The sequence below is a fragment of the Nerophis ophidion genome, linkage group LG02, assembly GCF_033978795.1.
Source record: "Nerophis ophidion isolate RoL-2023_Sa linkage group LG02, RoL_Noph_v1.0, whole genome shotgun sequence".
Taxonomy (NCBI): Eukaryota; Metazoa; Chordata; class Actinopteri; order Syngnathiformes; family Syngnathidae; genus Nerophis; species Nerophis ophidion.
This window is the reverse complement of record NC_084612.1, coordinates 49,467,468-49,491,170: the sequence shown is the minus strand read 5'-3', so window position 1 is coordinate 49,491,170 and position 23,703 is coordinate 49,467,468. Positions and strand designations below refer to the sequence as shown.

General features: G+C 40.4%; 2 protein-coding genes across 9 annotated transcripts in view; one reads left to right on the top strand and one right to left on the bottom strand.

The window, feature by feature from the left end:
* LOC133541975 (rap1 GTPase-activating protein 1-like) overlaps window positions 1–23,703 on the bottom strand; it is a 397,810-nt gene that overhangs the window by 261,609 nt on the left and 112,498 nt on the right. The window contains exon 1 of one of the 6 annotated variants that reach the window (XM_061885738.1): window positions 9,968–10,088. The exons of the other annotated variants lie outside the window; for them this stretch is intronic. The gene's annotated coding sequence lies outside the window, so the exon portion shown is untranslated. Of the gene's footprint in view, window positions 1–9,967; window positions 10,089–23,703 lie in introns of those variants that run through there. 6 annotated transcript variants of the gene reach the window in all.
* On the top strand, window positions 607–5,167 carry LOC133542034 (helicase SRCAP-like). Of its 3 annotated transcripts, XR_009804035.1 has the most exons (4): window positions 607–1,388; window positions 1,485–1,615; window positions 1,973–3,512; window positions 3,609–5,167. XR_009804035.1 is itself a non-coding variant. In XM_061885839.1 (2 exons), the coding sequence occupies exons 1-2, from the start codon at window positions 1,462–1,464 to the stop codon at window positions 3,064–3,066; spliced, it is 1,248 nt and encodes a 415-aa protein (XP_061741823.1). In that variant the 5' UTR covers window positions 607–1,461; the 3' UTR covers window positions 3,067–5,167. The 3 variants fall into 3 exon arrangements, 1 of the variants encoding a protein (XP_061741823.1); XR_009804033.1 differs by having other exon boundaries at window positions 607–1,615; XM_061885839.1 differs by having other exon boundaries at window positions 607–1,615; window positions 1,973–5,167.

Sequence of the window (23,703 nt, the reverse complement as noted above, 5' to 3'; positions counted from 1 at the left end):
CGAAATTTAGACTTTCTTGTTTTGTAATTTTGACTTTTTTGTATCCTAATTTCAACTTAGTCTTGAAAATGTGACTTTTTTGTCTTGTAATTTCAATTGTTTCGTCCCGTAATTTTGACTTGTCTTGTAATTTAGACTTTTTGTCTCATAATTTCAACTTTCTTATGTCAATTTTTTACTTTCTTGTCTGGTAATCTCGACTGTCGGCTTGTAATTTTGACCTTATAATGTAATTTTTTACTTTCTTGTCTCGTAATCTCGACTTTTTTGTCTCGTAATTTTGACTTCATATTTCGTAATTTCAACTTTTTTGTCTCGTGATTTGGACTTTTTTGTCTTGAAATTTGGACTTTTTTGCTCGAAATTTCAACTTTTTGTCTCTTAATTTCGACTTTTTTGTCTCGTAATTTCGATTTTCTTGTCTCGTAATTTCGCCTTTTTTGTCTTGTAATTTCAACTTTGTCTCAAAAATTTGACTTTTTTGTCTCGTAATTTCAAATGTTTTGTCCCGTAAATTCGACTTTCTTGTTTGGTAGTCTTGACTTTTTTTCTCGTAATTTAAACTTTCTTATCAGGTAATTTTTTTTACTTTCTTGTCTCGTAATGTTGACTTTTGGCTCGCAATTTTGACTTTCTTATCACGTAATTTTTTACTTTTTTGTCTCGTGATTTCGACTTTTTTGTCTCGTAATTACGAATTTTTGTCTGATAATTTTCACTTTTTTGTATCGTAATTTTGACTTTCATGTCGTAATTACGACTTTCTATCTTGTAAATAAGACTTTTTATCTCATAATTACAATTCACCAATAGGTATTTTTTTTGTTTTTGTATGACAAACGGGCCTCCACAGGTGGTTCTCGGTGAAAACAGTTTGAGAACCACAGTTCTGAAGGCTTCACATGTAGCACAGGCATGTTTAAATATGTCAGACATGTTTAAATATGTCAGATATGTTTAATATTCATCTTAAAGGAGCGTGTATTGATCGGGATCTTTAATAAGATGAACGGTCCAGTTTCCATGTTATCAGACCACATTAATTACACGATATCATTAGCTCTTGGTGGTCATGTGACCCCTCTAGGTGTGACTAGGTCTGTAATATTGCTTACGTGCAGTGATTTCTCCAGATTCTCTGAACCTTTTGATTATTACAGACCGTATATGGTGAAATCCCTAAATTTGTTACGGTTCAGACCCCTGCCAGTGCCGCCCGTCCACGGGCGCACACATCCAGGAACGAGCTGCGCGCGTCTCGGCCCTGCAGCAGCCGCCAGCTGCAATCAATCACCGGCAATCTTCACACCTGATGGTAATGAAGGAGCTGCCTTCATAGACCTGGACAACCTGCCATCACTCGCCCGATTATAGCCTTCTGTACCTGAGTAAGCATCCTGTGTCTGGCGTCCATCCCGCATACTCGCTCTTCCTCTGCGACTTCCGTGTTTCTGTTGTCTGATGCTCCTGTTGTCTTCCCGCAGCACTCCCCGTGTTTCTCCTGGATCCCCCGTTGTTCCCCTTGCCTCCCGGACTGCCTTTTGGATTCTCGACCTCCCGCTTGGACACGTTTTCCCACGGACTTCCGCGTTCCTTCGCTCTCGTCAACATTTTGGTAAGACACACCTCAGCTAATCTACACACATAGCCTTACACCATACACACTTGAGTTTTGGTCACACTTCATTTCCTTGGTTTATTCATTAGCAGTATTATTATTAGTAGTAGTAGTGTTATAGATTTATGTATATATTTACTATTTATAATACATCTTTGGACATACTGCCACCTGGTGTTCGTTTGCCGTCACCTCCCCTCTAGTTAAACACAACAGTATAATCCGGCCAATTGATTAGGGACCTGACAGCCCAGTACGTTAGCCCTGCCCCAGTGACTTTGGTTCAGCCCCATATGAATTTTTTTTCCCCCCCTCTTCTCCCATTCACTGTCTTTTATTTTTTTTGCTCCACAGGGGAGGATTTGTATTGTCCCGTCAACATGTCTTGGAAGGGGATGTCCAGTAGCAATATTAGCAAAGAGGAATTTTCTCGTCGCCTGGACACCCTCTTCCCACCCTTAGAGACTGTTCCTCAGTCTGCAGGAAGCGTCTGGCATCCGATTTTGGAGGGGGGGGATAGTACTGGTGGCTGTGCTGGTGTGGCGGTGGAGCGGCACCCAGACAGGCTACCCCCTGCCAAAATAATTCCACCTGTCTTCTGCTTTTCTCAGCCACAGCCACCAGTTCCCTGGCTAGCCTCCGAGCTAGCACCAGTCCCGTGGCTAGCGACCGAGCTAGCTCCAGTCCCCAGACTAGCCTCTGAGCTAGCACCAGTACCCGGGCCAGCGCCCAAGCTAGCATCTGTCCCTCGGCTAGCACCTGAGCTAGCATCTGTCCCTCGGCTAGCACCCGGGCTAGCATCTGTCCCTCGGCTAGCCCCCGGGCTAGTATCTGTCCCTCGGCTAGCCCCTGGGCTAGCATCTGTCCCTCGGCTAGAGCCCGAGCTAGCATCTTTCCCTCGGCTGGCGCCCGAGCTAACATCAGTCCCTCGGCTAGCGCCCAATCGAGCATCAGTCCTTCGGCTAGCGCCCGAGCGAGCATCAGTCTCTCGGTTAGCCCCCAAGCTAGCACCAGTTTCCAGGCTGACCCCTGCGTCTCCCCCAGCTTCCAGGCTGGCCTCGACCTCTGCCCTTCGGCCTGCAGCGCCGACTTCAGAACCTCGGCCAGCTCCTCAGCTGCCCTCCTCGTCTTCGTCTCCGATGACGTCCGCCGCTTCCACGCCGCTGATGACGTCCGCTGCCTCCACGCCGCTGATGACGTCCGCTGCCTCCACGCCGCTGATGTCCGGTGCCGCCACGTCGCCGATGTCCGCTGCCTCCACGTCGCCGATGTCCGCTGCCTCCACATCGCCGATGGCCGCTGCCTCCACGTCGCCGATGGCCGCTGCCTCCACGGCGCCGATGTCTGCTGCCTCTACGCCGCCGTCTTCCTATGCCTCAACGCCTCAGACGTCACCTCTTTGTTTCTGGCGAGACGCACCATGGCGCCAGTCGCGTCCGCCTCCCTGACGGCCAAGATGGTGGCCGGTCCTTGGTCGCCCGCCTCGCCGGCGTCAGCTGCATTCTACTCGCCGTCGCCACCAGACTCGTCCCCGGTGGATTCAGGGACACTTGGGCTGGCGACCCACCACCAGTTCGCCCCTCCGCCCTCCCTTGACTTTTGTTCCTGTGCTCTTGGTGTTTCGACCTGTGGGACATCTGGAAGCTGTCCATAAGGAGGGGGGTACTGTTACGGTTCAGACCCCTGCCAGCCCCGCTCATCCATCTGTGCGCCACTCGGGACACGCCCACGGGCGCACACATCCAGGAACGAGCTGCGCGCGTCTCGGCCCTGCAGCAGCCGCCAGCTGCAATCAATCACCGGCAATCTTCACACCTGACGGTAATGACGGAGCTGCCTTTATAGACCTGGACAACCTGCCTATACTCGCCGGATAATAGCCTTCTGTACTTGAGTAAGCATCCTGTGTCTGGCTTCCATCTCGCGTACTCGCTCTTGCCCTGCGACTTCCGTGTTTCTGTTGTCTGATGCTCCTGTTGTCTTCCCGCAGCACTCCCCGTGTTTCTCCTGGATCCCCTGTTGTTCCCCTTGCCTCCCGGACTGCCTTTTGGATTCTCGACCTCCCGCTTGGACACATTTTCCCACGGACTTCCGCGTTCCTTCGCTCTCGTCAACATTTTGGTAAGACACACCTCAGCTAATCTACACACATAGCCTTACACCATACACACTTGAGTTTTGGTCACACTTCATTCCCTTGGTTTATTCATTAGCAGTATTATTAGTAGTAGTAGTAGTATTATAGATATATGTATATATTTACTATATATAATACATCTTTGGACATACTGCCACCTGGTGTTCGTTTGCCGTCACCTCCGCTTTAGTTAAACACAACAAAATTCCTTGCAATAGCTCGTTGAGAAATGTTATTCTTAAACTGTTTCACAATTTGCTCAGGCATTTGTTGACAAAATTGGGGATCCTCACCCTGTCCTTGTTTGTGAATGACTGAGCATTTTTCGGAGCTGCCTTTATACCCAATCATGTCACCCACCTGTTCCCAATAAGCCTGTTCACCTGTGGGATGTTCTAAATAAGTGTTTGATGAGCATTCTTCAACTTTCCCAGTCTTTTTTGCCGCTTGTCCCAGCTTTTTGAAACATGTTTCAAGCATGTTCCAAATGAGCTAATATTCGCAAAAAATAAAGTTTTCCAGTTCGAACTTATAATAACTTGTCTTTGCAGTCCATTCAATTGAATATAAGTTAAAAAGGATTTGTAAATCATTGTATTCTCTTTTTATTTACCAGTTACACAACATGACCAATTCACTGTTTTTGAGTTTTGTACAAATGTACATTAATTATGGATTTTTTAATCAATCTGCTGGGAAACATTGTGAATACAAACCTGTAAGTGAGGCTCCATAAACAAAAGCGATTGTATAACCGCATCGCTGAGCCAAGGCCACATGCAGTGCGAGGATGAATAACGACAGCGTGGTGTGGCCACAGACGCGGCGCCGTGTTGCGCAGGAAGAGTCAGACATGGCATCAAGGTCCTATGCACAGGAGGAGGCATGACTATTAATGGAAGGCTAACTTGCTCCATTAGAGTCCTCAGGAGGACTTCTTCTCAAGACGTCCTTATTAGCCTGCCGGTTTGATGCCTCCGCTGGCTTCATTAAATGTCACTTTCAGCAATAGAAATAACGTGTTTGGAAGTAAGCAAAAAGCAGCCTTGATGCTGGAACTAAAATCTGATGACTATTTAGAAAATGCCATTTTGTGTGTCTCTAATGCATGTTTGTCTAAAATTGTCAATAACGTGTGACAACGTTGTTTCTATTTAGGGCCTCGTCACCATAATGGCTGCACTCAGCAGTGCAGATCGATACAGAAATGTTGATGCTGCCGATACTAGATCGTTATGCCATAATTTGAGGGCTGTGAATGTTTGGGTACCTCACGATTGGATTAAGTTTGATTCTCGATTCTAAATCAACACTTTTTTTTAATAGCATTACGTGCCTGTTTTATGATTGAACTTATGTGCATAGCAGATATAGATCATCTACGTCATGATCTGTCAGAGTGGCTGGATAGGAGAGATACAAAAAAAATATATCTATACATGTGTGTGTGTGTATATGTATACACATATATATATATATATATATATAATACACACATAAATATATATATATTTATATATGTGTGTGTGTGTGTGTGTGTGTGTGTGTGTGTGTGTGTGTGTGTGTGTGTGTGTGTGTGTGTGTGTGTGTGTGTGTGTGTGTGTGTGTGTGTGTGTGTGCGTGCGTGCGTGTGTGCGTGCGTGCGTGCGTGTAAAAAAAATGATTGTCATGTCTGTGTGATCATGTTTTGTTTTTTGGACACTCAGTTCCTGTTTTTGCACCTCCTAGTTTGTTTTGTAACCTTGACTACTCATTAGTTTTCACTGGTCACGTACCTGTCTCACGTTTTACACTCGCACACGTTTTCACTGATAATGTCACTACTATTTAAGCCGGTTTGTTTCAGTTCTTCGTCCTGGCAACATTACCGTCTACCACCATTAATCACCCTCGATACCTCTACTCACGTCTTGCCATGTTACCTCCACTCTGCTTCATGTTATGTTTCACAGGTGCACGCCAAGTAAGTTTTTGTTTATAGTTCATAGTTTTCTGCCTTTGTGCAAAACTATGTTTTCACTACCAAGTTTTTGTACATCCTTGTGAGCGCCTTTTGTTTTTTCCTGTTTTTTAGTAGTTATCAGTGTTAAAATAAAAATGTCTTTACCTTCACACCATCTCTGGTCCAAGTTCACTTGCATCTCAGGAAAACAACCACCTCATAGTCCAAGTATTGACAAGTATATCTATACATGTATATATGTATCTAGATATGTGTGTGTGTGTGCGTGTGTGTATGTATATATATATATATACCGCTGCTCCTTCACATCGAGAGGAGCCAGATGAGGTGGTTTGGGCATCTGGTCAGGTTGCCACCCGAACGCCTCCCTAGGGAGGTGTTTAGGGCACGTCCAACCGGTAGGAGGCCACGGGGAAGACCCATGACACGTTGGGAAGACTATGTCTCCCGGCTGGCCTGGGAACGCCTCGGGATCCCCCGGGAAGAGCTAGACGAAGTGGCTGGGGAGTGGGAAGTCTGGGTTTCCCTGCTTAGGCTGTTGCCCCCGCGACCCGACCTCGGATAAGCGGAAGAAGATGGATGGATGGATGGACATATATATATATATATATATATATATATATATATATATATATATATATATATATATATATATATAGGTCTTGATTGGATTATCCAGAGAATAGTGCTCGATACCGTGTTAGAGCGCAATATGTAGGTGTGGGAAAAATCACAAAACTACTTCATCTCTACAGAACTGTTTCATTGAGGGAACCCCTCATGAAACAGTTCTGTAGAGATGAAGTAGTCTTGTGATTTTTCCCACACCCACATATATATATATATTTATATATATATATATATATATATATATATATTATATATACACACACACTTATACATATATAGATATGTATATACTGTGTATATATATGTGTATACATGTATGTATATATATATATATATATATATGTGTGTGTGTGTGTGTGTGTTTATATATATATATGTGCGTATATATATACGTGTTTATATATATGTTTGTATACAAGTTTGAATTGTGTTATATATAAACATGTACATATATGTATTTATACACACGCATTTGTATTCATATGTACACACATAGATATATCTACACAGATATATAGACATATATATGTATAAACAGTTATACATCTTTACACATACATATACATGTGTATATGCATATGTGTGTGTGTGTGTGTGTGTGTGTGTATAGTAGGGCTGCAACAACTAATCGATTAAAATCGATTGTAAAAATAGTTGGCGATTTATTTAGTCATCGATTCGTTGGATGTATGCAATGCGCATGGGCATTGCCTACATAAATATGCACACAGCTGGAAAACAATAATCTAAATAAGTACAAAAACAGTACAAAACAGAGCCAGGGCTGCGCTGAGGCTAAGTCTCATGAGTTTGCAGTAAGCCAGCCAATGACGTGTCATGTGCAGCTCACGTGACCACGCCGTCTCATTTGTGGAAACGTTCGAAAAATGGCGGAGGGAAACAGTACGGATAGTTCAGCGGAGAAACATCTCGAGGTTATTGCTTCAATAGAGAAAAGTGTACGACATAAGTCGTCCAAAATGTCGGAACACTTTACTTTAAAGACTTCAAAGAAGACAGTTCCTGCAAAACTTGCAGCATGGACGTCGCGTGGCACGGAAGGACAACATTGCTTCGGCGGCACCTGAAGACGATGAAGGAAAGAACTCACGGTGCGTAACTTTTTTAAGTTCATAGTCGGAGTATATAGATCTGTTGTGTACGTCTTTGTGTGTTTTTAATCTTTTGTTAACGAGAAGATTTTTTTTCTGGAACAGCCACAGCAACTGTTGTGTATTAACTTTCAGAGTGTTAGGAACTGTATGGATAGTGCGGTGACTTCAATTTCTGTGTTGTTTTGAGTGGCAACAGGCATTCATAAGTTCAGCTTTTTTGTGAGTAACTTTAACGTTATGTCTTTGTTGCAGCGCGGGGTTGATAATGTGTCTCCGGCACATTTGACTCCGTTTTCAGAGAGAAAACGCACGTATAAATGTAACGGACAGAAATATCTCAGGTTGGTTTCATAATGGATCAATGTAGCCGGGCCCAGTAAAGCTATATAAATCTATTTAGACTTGAGTGACACTTTAGTATAACTAAACATTATGAAGGTGCTGGAATATTTCATGCTATTATTCAGAGGTAGCCTAAAGTGAATCCTTTATTATTCAGAACAGAAACGTGTACTATATCTGATCCAGTTCTGATCTGATGAGTTACATTTCTGTGTTGTTATTGGTGTATTCTGCAACTCCAATGTCCATTTATTAAATTAAGCTGTTTTTTTAATGTGGTGGTGTATTTGTCTTTTACGTCAGAAATTATTAATTAAATCAACTGGGTATGTATTGAGTTACATGTAAATGATGCTACTATGTACATTCATAATATGGTTTCTCTCATTTCAGAAAAAAACAAGGCAGAATTAGAGACCTGGTACAAAGGAAGGTGTGCACACCACAGCAAGCGGCTGCATTGACTGATGCTATCCTGAATATGTTGCTAACTGACATGAATGTCTTTCCTCTAGTGGCATGGTTGTAAGGCAGATTGACTTCATGTTCCATTCCTCTCAATGGTGGAGGATGAAGGGTTTAGACAAATTATTCACGTCCTCAACCCTGGTTACACTTTTCCCTCGAAGACCCATTTTTACCAAACTGATGGAGGGGTAGTACGAGCGGAGATTCCATGCAGTGTAGACTGACATAAAATCCACTCAGAGCAAAATAGCTCTCACTACTGATGTGTGGACAAGTGTAGCCTACCCTGGCAATACATGCCACTACATTGGAGAGGAATGGAACATGAAGTCAATCTGCCTTACAACCATGCCACTAGAGGAAAGACATTCAGCATCCAACATTGCAGAATGGTTGGAATAGGTAGTAGCCAGGTTTGAATTACCCCTTAGCAAAATTATTGCTATTGTGTAGGACAATGGTGCACTTTATAAAAATAAAAAAAAACATTTTTGTAACACTTGCCTTGTTTTATTTGGCAAGTCGAAAGGACATGGTGCCAGAACAATTTCCCTTGTGGATCATTAAAGTTTGTCTAAGTCTAAGTATGCTGCTTTTTAAAATAAAGTATAGAAATGTATTTTGTCTCTTTTATCCGATTATTAATCGATTAATCGAAGTAATAATGGACAGATTCATGGGTTATCAAATTAATCGTTAATTACAGCCCTAGTGTATATACATTTACATGTACACGTTAGCGTACATATACACACATACATATACACATTATTTATATATGTATACATATGCATACATACACACATATATACATATATATGTATAAATACTTATCATATGTACACATATACACATTGTTATACATATATAAATTTGTGTATGCGTGTGTATATATATATATACTGTATATATATATATATATATGTATATATATACACACACGTATACATTTACATGTACATATTAGCGTACATATACATATTTATATATGCATACATACACACATGTACACATACACTTATATACCTACAGATACACATGTATACATTTACATGTACACATTAGTTTACATACACACTTTATTTATAAATGTATACATACGCATACACACACATGCATACAGATACACATATATACATACACATATATGCATACACTCATATACATATTATACATACACATCCATACAGATATACATATATACATACACACATTTTTACAAACACATCTATACATAATATACATACATACATATATACACGTACATATACACACATGCAATTCTAACTTTCATCAAAGCGTCAGTTGCCATGTAGAGTACCACTTCCCATTATTTTCAGCAGACTGCATTGTAAATGATTGAACCTTTGATTGAACATGGGACCTAGTGTGATAGGACACTACACGGGTGTTGAACAGGGGACCAAGTGTAACAGGACACCACATAGATGTTGAATAGGGGACGTATTGTAACATGACACCCAAAAAGCTCTCAGTGACAGCAAGTGATCCACGGGAGTGTCTCATCACACCGAGAGTGGAGTGGTTTGGCAGGAAGTGGATACACTTCCCGGCTGGATGAGTCGGATGGAGATACAGCAGGAAAAGTTCGGACTACACCAACAAAACATGCTTCTCCATCCCCCGCCTGTCATGTGAGCCTCTGATAACACAACATAAACATTGCCCCTTACCTGCACGCTGCTCTGCATCATGGCGTCACCACAATCCCAGTCGTTGTGGACCAACACCTGCTGCTGCTGCTGCTGCTGGAGATGAAGATGGCTCTCCGCTCACACTATGCTGAAGCATTCCTCCCCTACCCCTCCCTCACAGTCCGCCTTCCAGAACCTCCCACTGTCCTGCAGTTCCTTCATCCCTCGCCTGCCTACACTGTTAGGACTATTTGGGGGAGGAGTTCTGTGCAAACACTCCCTGGGGCTCATTCCCTTTGTTGAGTGAAGGTCCAAACATTCACACAAGATTCTACATCAAAAACATCCATTATTATTATTATTAGTAGTAGTAGTAGTATTGTTATTATTTTTTTATTATTATTTTATTTGTATTATAATTATTATTAATAATAGTAATACAATTAGTATTGTGTGAATGTCCAAGCATTTACACAAGATTCTACAACAAAAAAACATACATTTATTATTTTTATTATCATTATTATTATTATTATTATTAGTAGTAGTAGTAGTAGTACAAGTATTGTTATTAGTATTAGTACCAAAAACATATATGTATTATTAGTATTATTATTACAAGTATTTATTATTATCATTATCATTATTATTAGTAGTAGTGGTAGTAGTATTGTGTGTCCAAGCATTCACACAATATGCTTCACCAAAAAACATACATGTATTATTGTTATTATTATAAGTAGTAGTATTATTATTGTGGGAATGTCCAAGCATTCATACAAAATTCTACACCAAAAACAAATATTTATTATTATTAGTAGTAATATATTTAACATTTTTATTATTATTATTATTAATATTATTGTTAGTATTATTAGTAGTAGTAGTACTAGTAATAGTAGTAGTAGTATTGTTATTATTTTTTTAATTATTATTTTATTTGTATTATCATTATTAACAATAGTAGTAATATAATTAGTATTGTGTGAATGTCCAAGCATTCACACAAGATTCTACACCAAAAACATACATTTATTGTTTTTATTATTATTACTATTATTATCATCATTATTATTCTTATTATTAGTAGTAGTAGTAGTAGTAGTAGTAGTAGAAATACAACAAGTATTGTTATTAGTATTAGTATTGTGTGAATGTCCAAGCATTCACACACGATTCTACACCAAAAACATATATTTATTATTATTATTACATATATGTATTATTATTATCATTATTATTAGTAGTAGTGGTATTAGTATTGTGTCCAAACATTCACACAAGATTCTACACTAAAAAACATACACTTATTGTTTTGATTATTATAAGTATTATTATTATTATTATTGTGTCAATGTCCAAGCATTCACACAAGACTCTACACCAAAACCAACAATTTATTATTATTAGTAGTAGTAGTATTTTTATGATTATTATTATTGTTATTATTATTATTAGTATTAGTAGTAGTAGTAGTAGTATTGTGTGAATGTCCAAGCGTGGTCGGGGGTGGGGCGGAGGCATGGTTAAGAGGGAGGAGTATAATTCACCAACTCGAGTAGTTCCTATATATTTCATATATATATGCTGTATATATATATATATATACTGTGTATATATATATATATATATATATATATATATATACACACATATATATATATATATATATATATATATATATATATATATATATATATATATATATACATATATATATATATATATATGTGTGAAATAATTGACTTTCAGTGAATTCTAGCTATATATATTTAGTGTATTATATATATAAATAAAATAAATAGTTGAATTTCCGACGGCACCTATCAAATACACAGTAATAAAAACACAGTTGTTCTACTAACTGTACTGTACCTTGCTGGTTACTGAAGAAAAAAAAAACTTACCTTTCACTATTTGAGTAACCTTTGTTCTGTCATTTGTGTACTGGCGAGCGATCTCCAAATCCAGGAACATATCCTTCACGGATTTGTTGTAGACATCCGCAAAGGAGAACGGGATGTTGCTTCCAGCTATCATCATAGCCATCTTTGTCTCAGCATAACTTAAACCATTGGGTCTCCATTTTGCGAGGTGACCCATAATACTGGGTGGTGAACGATGCTTCGCTGCGGACGCTTTGTGCTTCGCTGACTGTTCATGACTGAGTATATTCGTTCGGCCACCGTGTTCAATGGAGAAGTCTGTTCAACAAAATTTGGAGACAACATATACCCCTTCCCCTTCGAACTCTCCTGGATAAACTGAAATTCCTGTTTACATTCGTTTTGGAACTTGCAAGCGTATTTCTTCATTTTGCTCGTCGACGGTGTAATATATTGGGTTGGAGTCAATAACCAGGCGAGGTGATGAAGATACGTCTCTTTACTGTGGGCTTCAGAACAGACTCCTTAATGCAAAGGTTCCTTGACTGCACTTAAATGTAGAATATATGTAGAATATATTTATATTATTCATATATTATATATATCATAAATTATATATGTTATATTATTTAATATTATCATTGTTTATTGTGAGTTAACTGTGGTGCTGAATTTCCCCCAGTACATTCTATTCTATTCTATGTACAATAGATGGCAGTATTGTCCTGTTTAAGAGGGTCACAACATTGCTAAGTCAGATCCGCATGGAGCTGGAGGGAGCGTGGCCTCCAGCGCCGCCTGAATTTTTGGAGATTTTCGGGAGAAAATTTGTCCCGGGAGGTTTTCGGGGGAGGCGTTGAATTTCAGGAGTCTCTCGGGAAATCCAGGAGGATTGACAAGTATGGTTTAAGAACAACATTTCTCAATGAGCTATTGCAAGAAATTTAGGAACTTCACCATCTACGGTCCGTAATACCACCAAAAGGTTCAGAGAATCTGGAGAATTCACTGCACTTAAGAGATTACGGACCTTCTTTCCCTCAGACGGTACTGCATCAAAAAGCGACATCAGTGTGTAAAGGATATCACCACATGGGCTCAGGAACACTTCAGAAAACCACTGTCAGTAACTACAGTTTGTCGCTACATCTGTAAGTGCAAGTTAAAATTACTATGCAAAGCCAAAGCCATTTATCAACAACACCCATAAACGCCGCCTGCTTCGCTTGGCCCGAGCTCAGCTAAGATTGACTGATGCAAAGTGAAAAAGTGTTCTGTGGTCTGACGAGTCCACATTTCAAATTGTTTTTTGGAAACTGTGCACGTCGTGTCCTCCGGACCAAAGAGGAAAATAACCATCAGGACTGTTTTAGGTGCAAAGTTCAAAAGCCAACATCTGTGATGGTATGGGGACGTATTAGTGCCCAAGGCATTGGTAACTTACACATCTGTGAAGGCCCCATTAATGCTGAAAGGTACATACAGGTTTTGGAGCTACATATGTTGCCATCCAAGCAACGTTATCATGGACGCCCCTGCTTATTTCAGCGAGACAATGCCAAGTCACTTGTTACAACAGCGTGGCTTCTTAGTAAAAGAGTCCGGGTACTAGACTGGCTTGCCTGTAGTCCAGACCTGTCTCCCATTGAAAATGTGGGGTGCATTATAAAGCATAAAATACCACAACGGAGACCCCGGACTGTTGAACAACTTAAGCTGTACATAGAACAACAATGGGAAAGAATTCCACCTGAAAAGCTTAAAAAATGTGTCTCCTTAGTTCCCAAAGGTTTATTGAGTGTTGTTAAAGAAAATGTGATGTAACACAGTGGTGAACATGCCCTTTCCCAACTACTTTGGCACGTGTTGCAGCCATGAAATTCTAAGTTAATTATAATTTGCAAAAAAAAAAATAAAGTTTATGAGTTTGAACATCAAATATGTTGTCTTTGTAGTGCATTCAATTGAATATGAGTTGAAAAGGATTTGCAAACTATTGTATTACGTTTATATTTACATCTAACACAATTTCCCAACTCATATGGAAACGGGGTTTGTACACCAAAAAAACATCTAATTGTTATTACTATTATCATCATTATAATTATTAAGTGATTGTCCAAGCATTCACACATATAAAATTATACACCCCCCAAAAAAATGTATTTGTTATTATTATTATTAGTGGTACTAGTAGTATAGTGTGAATGTGTGGACAAGAATCTACACCAAAAGAACATCTAATATTGTTGTTATTATTAGTAATAGTATTATAATTAGTACTATGTGAATGTCCAACATTCACACATATAAGATTCTACACCAAAAAACATCTATATATTATTATTATCATCATTATAATTATTGTGTGAATGTCCAAGCATTCACACATATGAAATTATACACCAAAAAACATATATATATTTATTTGTATTATTATTATTATTATTATTAGTAGTAGTAGTAGTGGGAGTATTGTGTGAATGTGTGGACAAGATTCTATGGCAAAAGAACATATATTATTAGTAGTGGTAGTAGTATTAGTACTGTGTGAATGTCCAAACATTCTCACGTATAAGATTCTACATAAAAAAAACATATATATATTATTATTATTAATAGTAGTAATATTATTGAGTGAATGTCTTAGATATCACACAACAAGATTATACACCCCCCAAAAATCAAATTGTTATTACTATTATTATCATCATTATAGTTATTGTGTGAATGTCCAAGCATTCACACATAAAATTATACACCAAAAAAAAAATTAAATATTATTTCTATTTGTTGTAGTAGTGGTAGTAGTATTGTGTGAATGCGTGGACAAGATTTTACACCAAAAGAACATATATTACTATTGTTATTATTATTATTGTTATTGCGTGAATGTCGAAACATTATCACATATAAGATTCTACACCAATAAAACATATATTTATTATTATTATTATAATTATGATTATTGTGCGAATGTCCAAGCATTCACACATATAAAATTATACACCAAAAAACATTTATTATTATTAGTCATAGTAGTAGTAGTAGTTGTATTGTGTAAATATGTGGACAAGATTTTACCCCAAAAGAACATCTGTTATTATTGTTATTATTATTATTTTATTTTTTATATTATTATTATTATTATTGTCATTATTATTATTGAGTGAATGTCCAACCATTCTCACATATAAGATTTTACAACAAAAACATATTGATTATTATTATTATTATCATTGTAATTATTATGTATCATTATAATTATTATGTGAATGTCCAAGCATTCACGCATATAAAATTATACACCAAAAAACATATTTATTATTATTATTAGTAGTAGTTGTTGTTGTATTGTGTAAATGCTTGGACATGACGATACACCAAAAGAACATCTATTATTATTGTTATTATTATTATCATTGTTATTAATATTATTGTGTGAATGTTGAAATATTCTCACATATAGGATTGTACACAATAAAAGATATATTTATTATTATTCTGCCACAGAACTTTGCCGCATTCCACAGCCCACAGTTTTCATCCGATCAGAACTGTTCTGGTATCAGCATGTTCGGCTCGACGGGGCTCGTGATCTTCCCAAAAATTTAAAAAATAAATTCTAGATTACCCAGAATTCCCGGTTTTCTGGAACATTTTTACCACTGAAAATGAATGGGCCGTTTTTCGAATGTGCACAACTCCTACATTTGTCAACCGATTGGAACCGTTCTACCATCCGCACAGTCGACTCACCTTGGACAATCACATTACCATATTTCAAGTAAAAAAATATATTCCAGGAATTCCCAGTTTGCAAAGCCCTATTTGCACTTTCCTGGACAGTTGTCACAGTCCACATTTTTTTAACTGTTCTTGACCTTTCTACTTTCAAAACATTTATCTTAGTTGGGAGAACAAAACTACCATGTTTATTGTTGTACAATTTCCCGGTATTCCTGGAATTCCAAAATATCTATTTAAATTCAAACTTTTACTACATCAACACTTTTCAACCAATTAGAAAAATTCCAACACCAACCTATTCACATTGTCTAGGAAAATTGGAGTAGGATTGATATTTTCAAAAATTCCCGGTTTACCCGAAATTCACACATTTTCAGAAGATTTCCTATTGAATCGACGTATTCATAGTTCTACCATGCCCAAAATTTTCAAAACGTTGCTCAATTATTAACTCGATTCCAACCTTTCCGACCCACTCACTACTCTTCCCATGTCTCAAATGCAAAACATGTTTTTCACTTTCCCTAAATTTCTGGTAATTTTCTCCCAGTTGACAATGAATTGGAAATATACAAACCTCTCTAAATCCCACATTTCTCAACAAATTAACACGGTTCCAGCATCTACACAGTCCACTCACTGTATTAAATTAAACTATATGTTAAAAAAAAAATTCCAGGTATTCCCAGAAGCCTTGGTTTTCCAAAGCCCTATTTTCACCTCTTCCTGGGATTTTCTTCCCATCCACATTTTTCAATTGTTTTTGACCATTCCACCTTTAGTACATTTCTTTTAACTGGGACAACAAAACTTCCATTTTTCTTTTTGTACAAATTCCCTGTTTTTCCCGAAACTCCAGGATTTCAGAAATACGCTACTACTACATCAACAATTTTCAAGAAAAATCCCAACACCAACCTATTCTTATCGTCTAGGACAATTGTGCTAGAATTGATACATTCCAAAATACCTAGTTTTCTGGAAATTCAATCAATCAATCAATCAATGTTTACTTATATAGCCCTAAATCACTAGTGTCTCAAAGGGCTGCACAAACCACCACGACATCCTCGGTAGGAAAACTCACACCCAGTGGGACATTGGTGACAATAATGACCCAGTGGGACGTCGGTGACAATGATGACTATGAGAACCTTAGAGAGGAGGAAAGCAATGGATGTCGAGCGGATCCAACATGATACTGTGAAAGTTCAATCCACAATGGATACAACACAGTCGCGAGAGTCCAGTCCAAAGAGGATCCAAGACACAGCAGCGAGAGTCCCGTTCACAGCGGAGCCAGCAGGAAACCATCCCAAGCGTAGGCGGACCAGCAGCGCAGAGATGTCCCCAGCCGATACACAGGCGAGCAGTACATGGCCACCGGATCGGACCGGACCCCCACCACACGGGAGAGTGGGACATAGAAGAAAAAGAAAAGAAACGGCAGATCAACTGGTCTAAAAAGGGAGTCTATTTAAAGGCTAGAGTATACAAATGAGTTTTAAGGTGAGACTTAAATGCTTCTACTGAGGTGGCATCGCGAACTGTTACCGGGAGGGCATTCCAGAGTACTGGAGCCCGAACGGAAAATGCTCTATAGCCCGCAGACTTTTTTTGGGCTTTGGGAATCACTAATAAGCCGGAGTCCTTTGAACGCAGATTTCTTGCCGGGACATATGGTACAATACAATCGGCAAGATAAGATGGAGCTAGACCGTGTAGTATTTTATACGTAAGTAGTAAAACCTTAAAGTCACATCTTAAGTGCACAGGAAGCCAGTGCAGGTGAGCCAGTACAGGCGTAATGTGATCAAACTTTCTTGTTCTTGTCAAAAGTCTAGCAGCCGCATTTTGTACCAACTGTAATCTTTTAATGCTAGACATGGGGAGACCCGAAAATAATACGTTACAGTAGTCGAGGCGAGACGTAACAAACGCATGGATAATGATCTCAGCGTCTTTAGTGGACAGAATGGAGCGAATTTTAGCGATATTACGGAGATGAAAGAAGGCCGTTTTAGTAACGCTTTTAATGTGTGACTCCCCCAATTTCCAGGAAATTTTGCACCATTTTTTACTCGATCCCAACTTTTTCGACCCACACACCACTCTTCCCATATGTCAAACGCAATACATGTTTTTTACTTTCCCTAAGTTTCAGTTTTTCCCAGAATTTCCAGTAATTTTCTCCCAGTTGACAATGAATTGTCAGTTATTTTGTGTCGAACCCCAGGGTGCAGAGAAGGAGGGAGGCATTTTGCAGGAAAACATAATTTAATTTAAAATACTAGAACTAGAACAAACAAAGGGTACAAAAAAAAAGCACGCACGTGGGCAGATATAACAAACTAAGGGCTATGAACAAACAAATCGGAAGCAGGGAACAAAAATCAGTAAGCTACAAACATCTACCAAATATAGCTTACCGCTACGCTGCAATCACATGACCAGTAGGAATGTAGAAAATGACATTGACACGACAATAATCCAGCCCTGACTGGAGGAGAAAACAGGTCTTAAATAGGGGCTGGCTGATTGATCCCAGGTGTGGCCGGGTGCCAATCAGCCACAGCTGAGGGTTACACAGCACTCAGGGAGACAAACAGGAAACAGAACCAAAATAAGAGTACTGACAGGAACTAAAGACAAATGCAGAGGAAAAACTAAGACATAGACCAAAACTGTCAGGGACAAGCCTGACATGAATAGGATATATACAAACCTCTTTATAGCCCTAATTTCTCAACCGATTAAAACGGTTCCACCATCTCCACACTCCACTCACCTTATTAAATTAAATTAAATGTTCAAAAAAAATTCCAGGAATTCTCAGAATTTCCGATTTTCCAAAGCCCTATTTTCACCTCTTCTTGGGAATTTTTTACAATGCACATTTTCAATTGTTTTTGACCATTCAACCTTTAAGACTTATTTGTCTTAACTGGGACAACCAAACTTCCATTTTTCTTTTCGTACAAGTTCCCGGTTTCCCTAAAACTCCAGGAATTCCGAAATACCCATTTAAATTCATGCTGTTACTACATCAACATTTTTCATGAAAAATTCCAACACCAACCTATTCAAATCATCTAGGACAATTGTGCTAGAATCAATATATTCAAAAATTATTGGTTTTCTCGAAATTCCTAAATTTCCAGAACATTTTGCGCCATTGTTTTACTTGATTCCAACCTTTCCGACCCACACACCACTCTTCCCATATGTCAAACGCAAAACATGTTTTTCACTTTCCCTAAATTTTAAGTTTTCCCAGAATTTACGGTAATTTTCTCCCCATTGGCAATGAATGAGAAATATAGAAACCTCTCCATATCCTACATTTCTTGACCGATTGGAACGGTTCCAACATCCACGCACTCCACTCACCCTGGACATTTTAGTTCCACTCACACGTATCGCCGGCTCATGCACATAGGAGTGGATTCACGCTCAATTCCTACCAGAATTGCAAATCCTAGTTATTATTCTTATTTGCTAACTGATGCTCCATGTCAATCAAAGTATGTTCGTCAAGCTCCTGTGGAAGGCACTGATAGCCAATGCCACACATTGTGCAGATTTTGGAGTTATATTGTGGGTGGAAGGCAACAGGATGTTCCTACTCCTCCAGTATAGCTCAATATGCTACTTTGCAGCCCACACATGAATCACCACTCCACAAGTTCAGTCACAATCCTGGAGAAGGACCAAACAGAAGAGCAGCACTAAATCATACTTGCTTTTATTTCTTTGGTACGCTTTAGGTTTTGCTTTTAAGGGGAACTACACTTTTTTTTTTCAATGATGCCTTTCGTTCACAATCATTATGTAAGACGAAAGCAAAAGGTTATGGGTTTTTTTGCATTCTAACATATAAAAAATCATGTCGTTCTTGGTGGCAAGCAACACAGCTAATACTAGCAATCAATTCTACCTCCAAATCACTTTAAAAATGCATCAAAAAAGCGACAAAAAGACTTAATTTACGTTGTGTAAGCTGTATAAAAACCAAGCTGCAGCAACATTGTTATTGTAAGAGTGAACACATTGGTGTGCTACGGTATTAGCTGTAAAAAACTAGCAATGGAAAGAGATAAGCTAGCTTCTATGTTAGCATGAAACACGTTTGTATCATGATATGAACTATATGTTGTTTCCGGTTTATTTGGGTAAGCACTCCATTTATGTCGAAATAGCTTGTCTTCATATTCCACATTTTGCAGCTTCGAGTCACTTTCACCTCACTCTCTCGGCGTCTGTCTGCTCCAACGTCTCAATCTAACTTCTTTTTCACTTCGAGAAGGAATAGTTCATCCTCAGTATGTTCAGCTTCAAAAAGATAAAGTTGTGAATCTTTATTTGTCCAAAAGTAGTTGTCTTCGTTGTCTGTTACCAAGTCTGCTACGTTTAAAACAGACTCAGGTTTGTTTCCGGAAGTAAAAACACACATTTGTTGACAGACGTCAGTCCGGGCATTGATTAAAATTATCAAAATAGGGTAAATATTATACATATTACATGTTGTTATGAAGGTGTCTGTTACTACATTATATATATACTTGCAGTGTGCATATTGTACATATTTCATATTGTTATGTTGTTGTTGTTGTTGGCATCCATAAGTCTCAGAAGACTTACGGATCGGTACAACGTCCACATTACTGAAGACGCCACACCGATCCACTTGTTGATCCCACGATCTACTCTTCCCCCACTTGTGAACAAGACTCCTAGGTACTTGAACTCCTCCACTTGGGGCAGGGTCTCCTCCCCAAATCGGAGATGGCACTACACCCTTTTCCGGGCGAGAACAATGGACTCGGACTTGGAGGTGCTGATTCTCGTTCCGGTCGCTTCACACTGGGCTGCGAACCGGTCCAGTGAGAGCTGAAGATCCCGGCCAGATGAAGCCATCAGGACCACATCATCTGCAAAAAGCAGAGACCTTATCCCGCGGCCACCAAACCGGAACCCCTCAACGCCTTGACTGCACCTACAAATTCTGTCCATAAAAGTTATGAACAGAATCGGTGACAAAGGACAGCCTTGGTGGAGTCCAACCCTCCCTGGAAATGTGTTCAACTTACTGCCGCCAATTCGGACCAAGCTCTGACACTGATCATACAGGGAGCGGACCGCCACAATCAGACAGTCTGATACCCCATTCTCTCTGAGCACTCCCCACAGGACTTCCCGAGGGACACGGTCGAATGCCTTCTCCAAGTCCACAAAGCACATGTAGACTGGTAGGGCAAACTCCCGTTCAACCCTGCCGAGAGTATAGAGATGGTCCCCAGTTCCACGACCAGGACGAAAACCACACTGTTCCTCCTGAATCCGAGGTTCGACTATCCGGCGTACCCTCCTCTCCAGTACACCTAAATAAACCTTACCCGGGAAGGCTGAGGAGTGTGATCCCACGATAGTTGGAACACACCCTCCAATCCCCCTTCTTAAAGAGAGGAACCACCACCCCGATCTGCCAATCCAGATGTTTTGCCCCAGATGTCCAAGCGAAACTGCAGAATCTTGTCAACCAATACATCCCCACAGCATCCAGAGCCTTAAGGAACTCCGGGCGGATCTCATCCACCCCTGGGGCCTTGCCACTGAGGAGCTTTTTACTACCTCAGCAACCTCAGCCCCAGAAATAGGAGAGCCCACCACAGATTCCCCAGGCACCGCTTCCTCATAGGAAGACGTGTTGGTGGGATTGAGGAGGTCTTCGAAGTATTCCTTCAACTTATCCACAACATACGCAGTTGAGGTCAGCAGAACACCATCCGCACCATAAACGGTGTTGACAGTGCACTGCTTCCCCTTCCTGAAGCGGCGGATGGTGGTCCAGAATCGCTTCGAAGCCGTCCGGAAGTCGTTTTCCATGGCTTCCCCGAACTCCTCCCATGTCCGAGTTTTTGCCTCTTCGACCGCTGATGCTGCACATTGCTTGGCCTGTCGGTACCTGTCCACTGCCTCCGGAGTCCTATGAGCCAAAAGAACCCGATAGGACTCCTTCTTTAGCTTGACGGCATCCCTCACCGCTGGTGTCCACCAACGGGTTTTAGGATTACCGCCCCGACAGGCACAAACTACCTTGCGGCCACAGCTCCAATCAGCCGCCTCGACAATAGAGGTGCGGAACATGGTCCACTCCGACTCAATGTCCAGCACCTCCTTTGTGACATGTTCAAAGTTCTTCGGGAAGTGGGAATTGAAACTCTCTCTGACAGGAGACTTTGCCAGACGTTACCAGCTGACCCTCACAATGAGCCTCACAATCGCAAATCCGATGACACAACTACAAAGTCGATCATGGAACTGCGGCCTACGGTGTCCTGGTGCCAAGTGCAAATATGGACACCCTTATGTTTGAACATGGTGTTTGTTATGGACAAACTGTGACGAGCACAAAAGTCTACTAACAAAACACCACTCGGGTTCAGATCCGGGTGACCATTCTTCCCAATCACGCATCTCCAGGTTTCACTGTCGTTGCCAACAGGAGCGTTGAAGTCCCCCAGTAGGAGAAGGGAATCACCCGGGGGATCCCTTTCAGAGTACCCAAAAAGGGTGGGTATTCTGAACGGCTGTTTGGTGCGCAAGCACAAACAACAGTCAGGACCCGTCCCCCCACCCGAAGGCGGAGGGAGGCTACCCTTTCGTCCACTGGGTTGAACTCCAACGTGCAGGCTTTGAGCCGGGGGGAAACAAGAAGGGGAAACAAGAATTGCCACCCCAGCCCGTCGCCTCTCACTGCCGGCAACGCCAGAGTGGAAGAGAGTCCAGCCCCTCTTGAGAGAAGTGGTTCCATAGCCCTTGCTGTGAGTTGAAGTGAGTCCGACTATATTCAGCCGGAACTTCTCCACTTCGCGCACTAGCTCAGCCCCCCCCAGTGAGGTGACGTTCCACGTCCCAAGAGCTAGCTTCTGTAGCAGAGGATCGGACGGCCAAGTGCCCTGCCCTCGGCTTCCGCCCAGTTGACATTCCACCCGACCTCTATGGCCCCTGCTATGGATGGTGAGCCCATTGGAGGGATGACCCACGTTGCTTCTTCGGGCTGTGCCCGGCCGGGCCCCATGGGAACAGGCCCGGTTTGTTACTACATTATATAAATATATGTACTTGCAGTGTGTCTATTGTACATATTACATATTGTTATGAAGGTGTCTGTTCCTACATTATATATATATATATATATATATATATATATATATACTTGCAGTGTGTATATTGTACATATTACATATTGTTAAGAAGGTGTCTTGTTCCACATTATAGATAGACTTGCAGTGTGTGTATTGTACACAGTGACGTGCGGTGAAATTCATGGCTGGTGAGGCACTGACTTCATCACAGTCAGATTTATAAACATATGAACCCTATACTGTAGAGTATCTTATTCACCATTTGATTGGCACTAGTTAACGGCTTATGTTTAAAAGCTCATACCAGCATTCTTGGAATTGGGGGTTAAATCACCGAAAATGATTCCCGGCCGCTGCTGCTCACTGCTCCCCTCACCTCCCAGGGTATGAACAAGGGGATGGGTCAAATGCAGAGGACAAATTTCACCACACCTAGTGTGTGTGTGACAATCATTGGTACTTTAACTTAATGTAGCAGGTACTTTAGCTAGTTTAGTATAGTATACATAAATTACACTTATTATTAGCATTATTAGCGATAATACTGCTAACATTAACAATATTAAATAATCACATGTATGTAGAAAATAACAAACACGACAGTACACAGTGTTGTCACTATGACAGGTGTAACTGCGCTCCAGCGGCAGTGTTCATTTATTGTCTTTACGGTATCATAAAAAATGCAGATGGACCTAAAACGGCGGGACGGCGTGGCGCAGTGGGGAGAGTGGCCGTGCGCAACCCGAGCGTCCCTGGTTCAATTCCCACCTAGTACCAACCTCGTCACGTCCGTTGTGTCCTGAGCAAGACACTTCACCCTTGCTCCCGATGGGTGCTGGTTGGCGCCTTGCATGGCAGCTCCCTCCATCAATGTGTGAATTTGTGTGTGAATGGGTAAATGTGGAAGTAGTGTCAAAGCGCTTTGAGTACCTTGAAGGTAGAATAGCGCTATACAAGTACAACCCATTTATCATTTATTTATTTTAAA

Excerpts from the sequence above, each read along its gene's own strand:
- LOC133542034 (XM_061885839.1), top strand. The coding sequence starts at position 1,462 with ATGCTCCTGTTGTCTTCCCGCAGCACTCCCCGTGTTTCTCCTGGATCC. Across the intron at positions 1,616-1,972 it reads TCGCTCTCGTCAACATTTTG|GGGAGGATTTGTATTGTCCC; the intron begins GTAAGACACACC and ends TTTGCTCCACAG.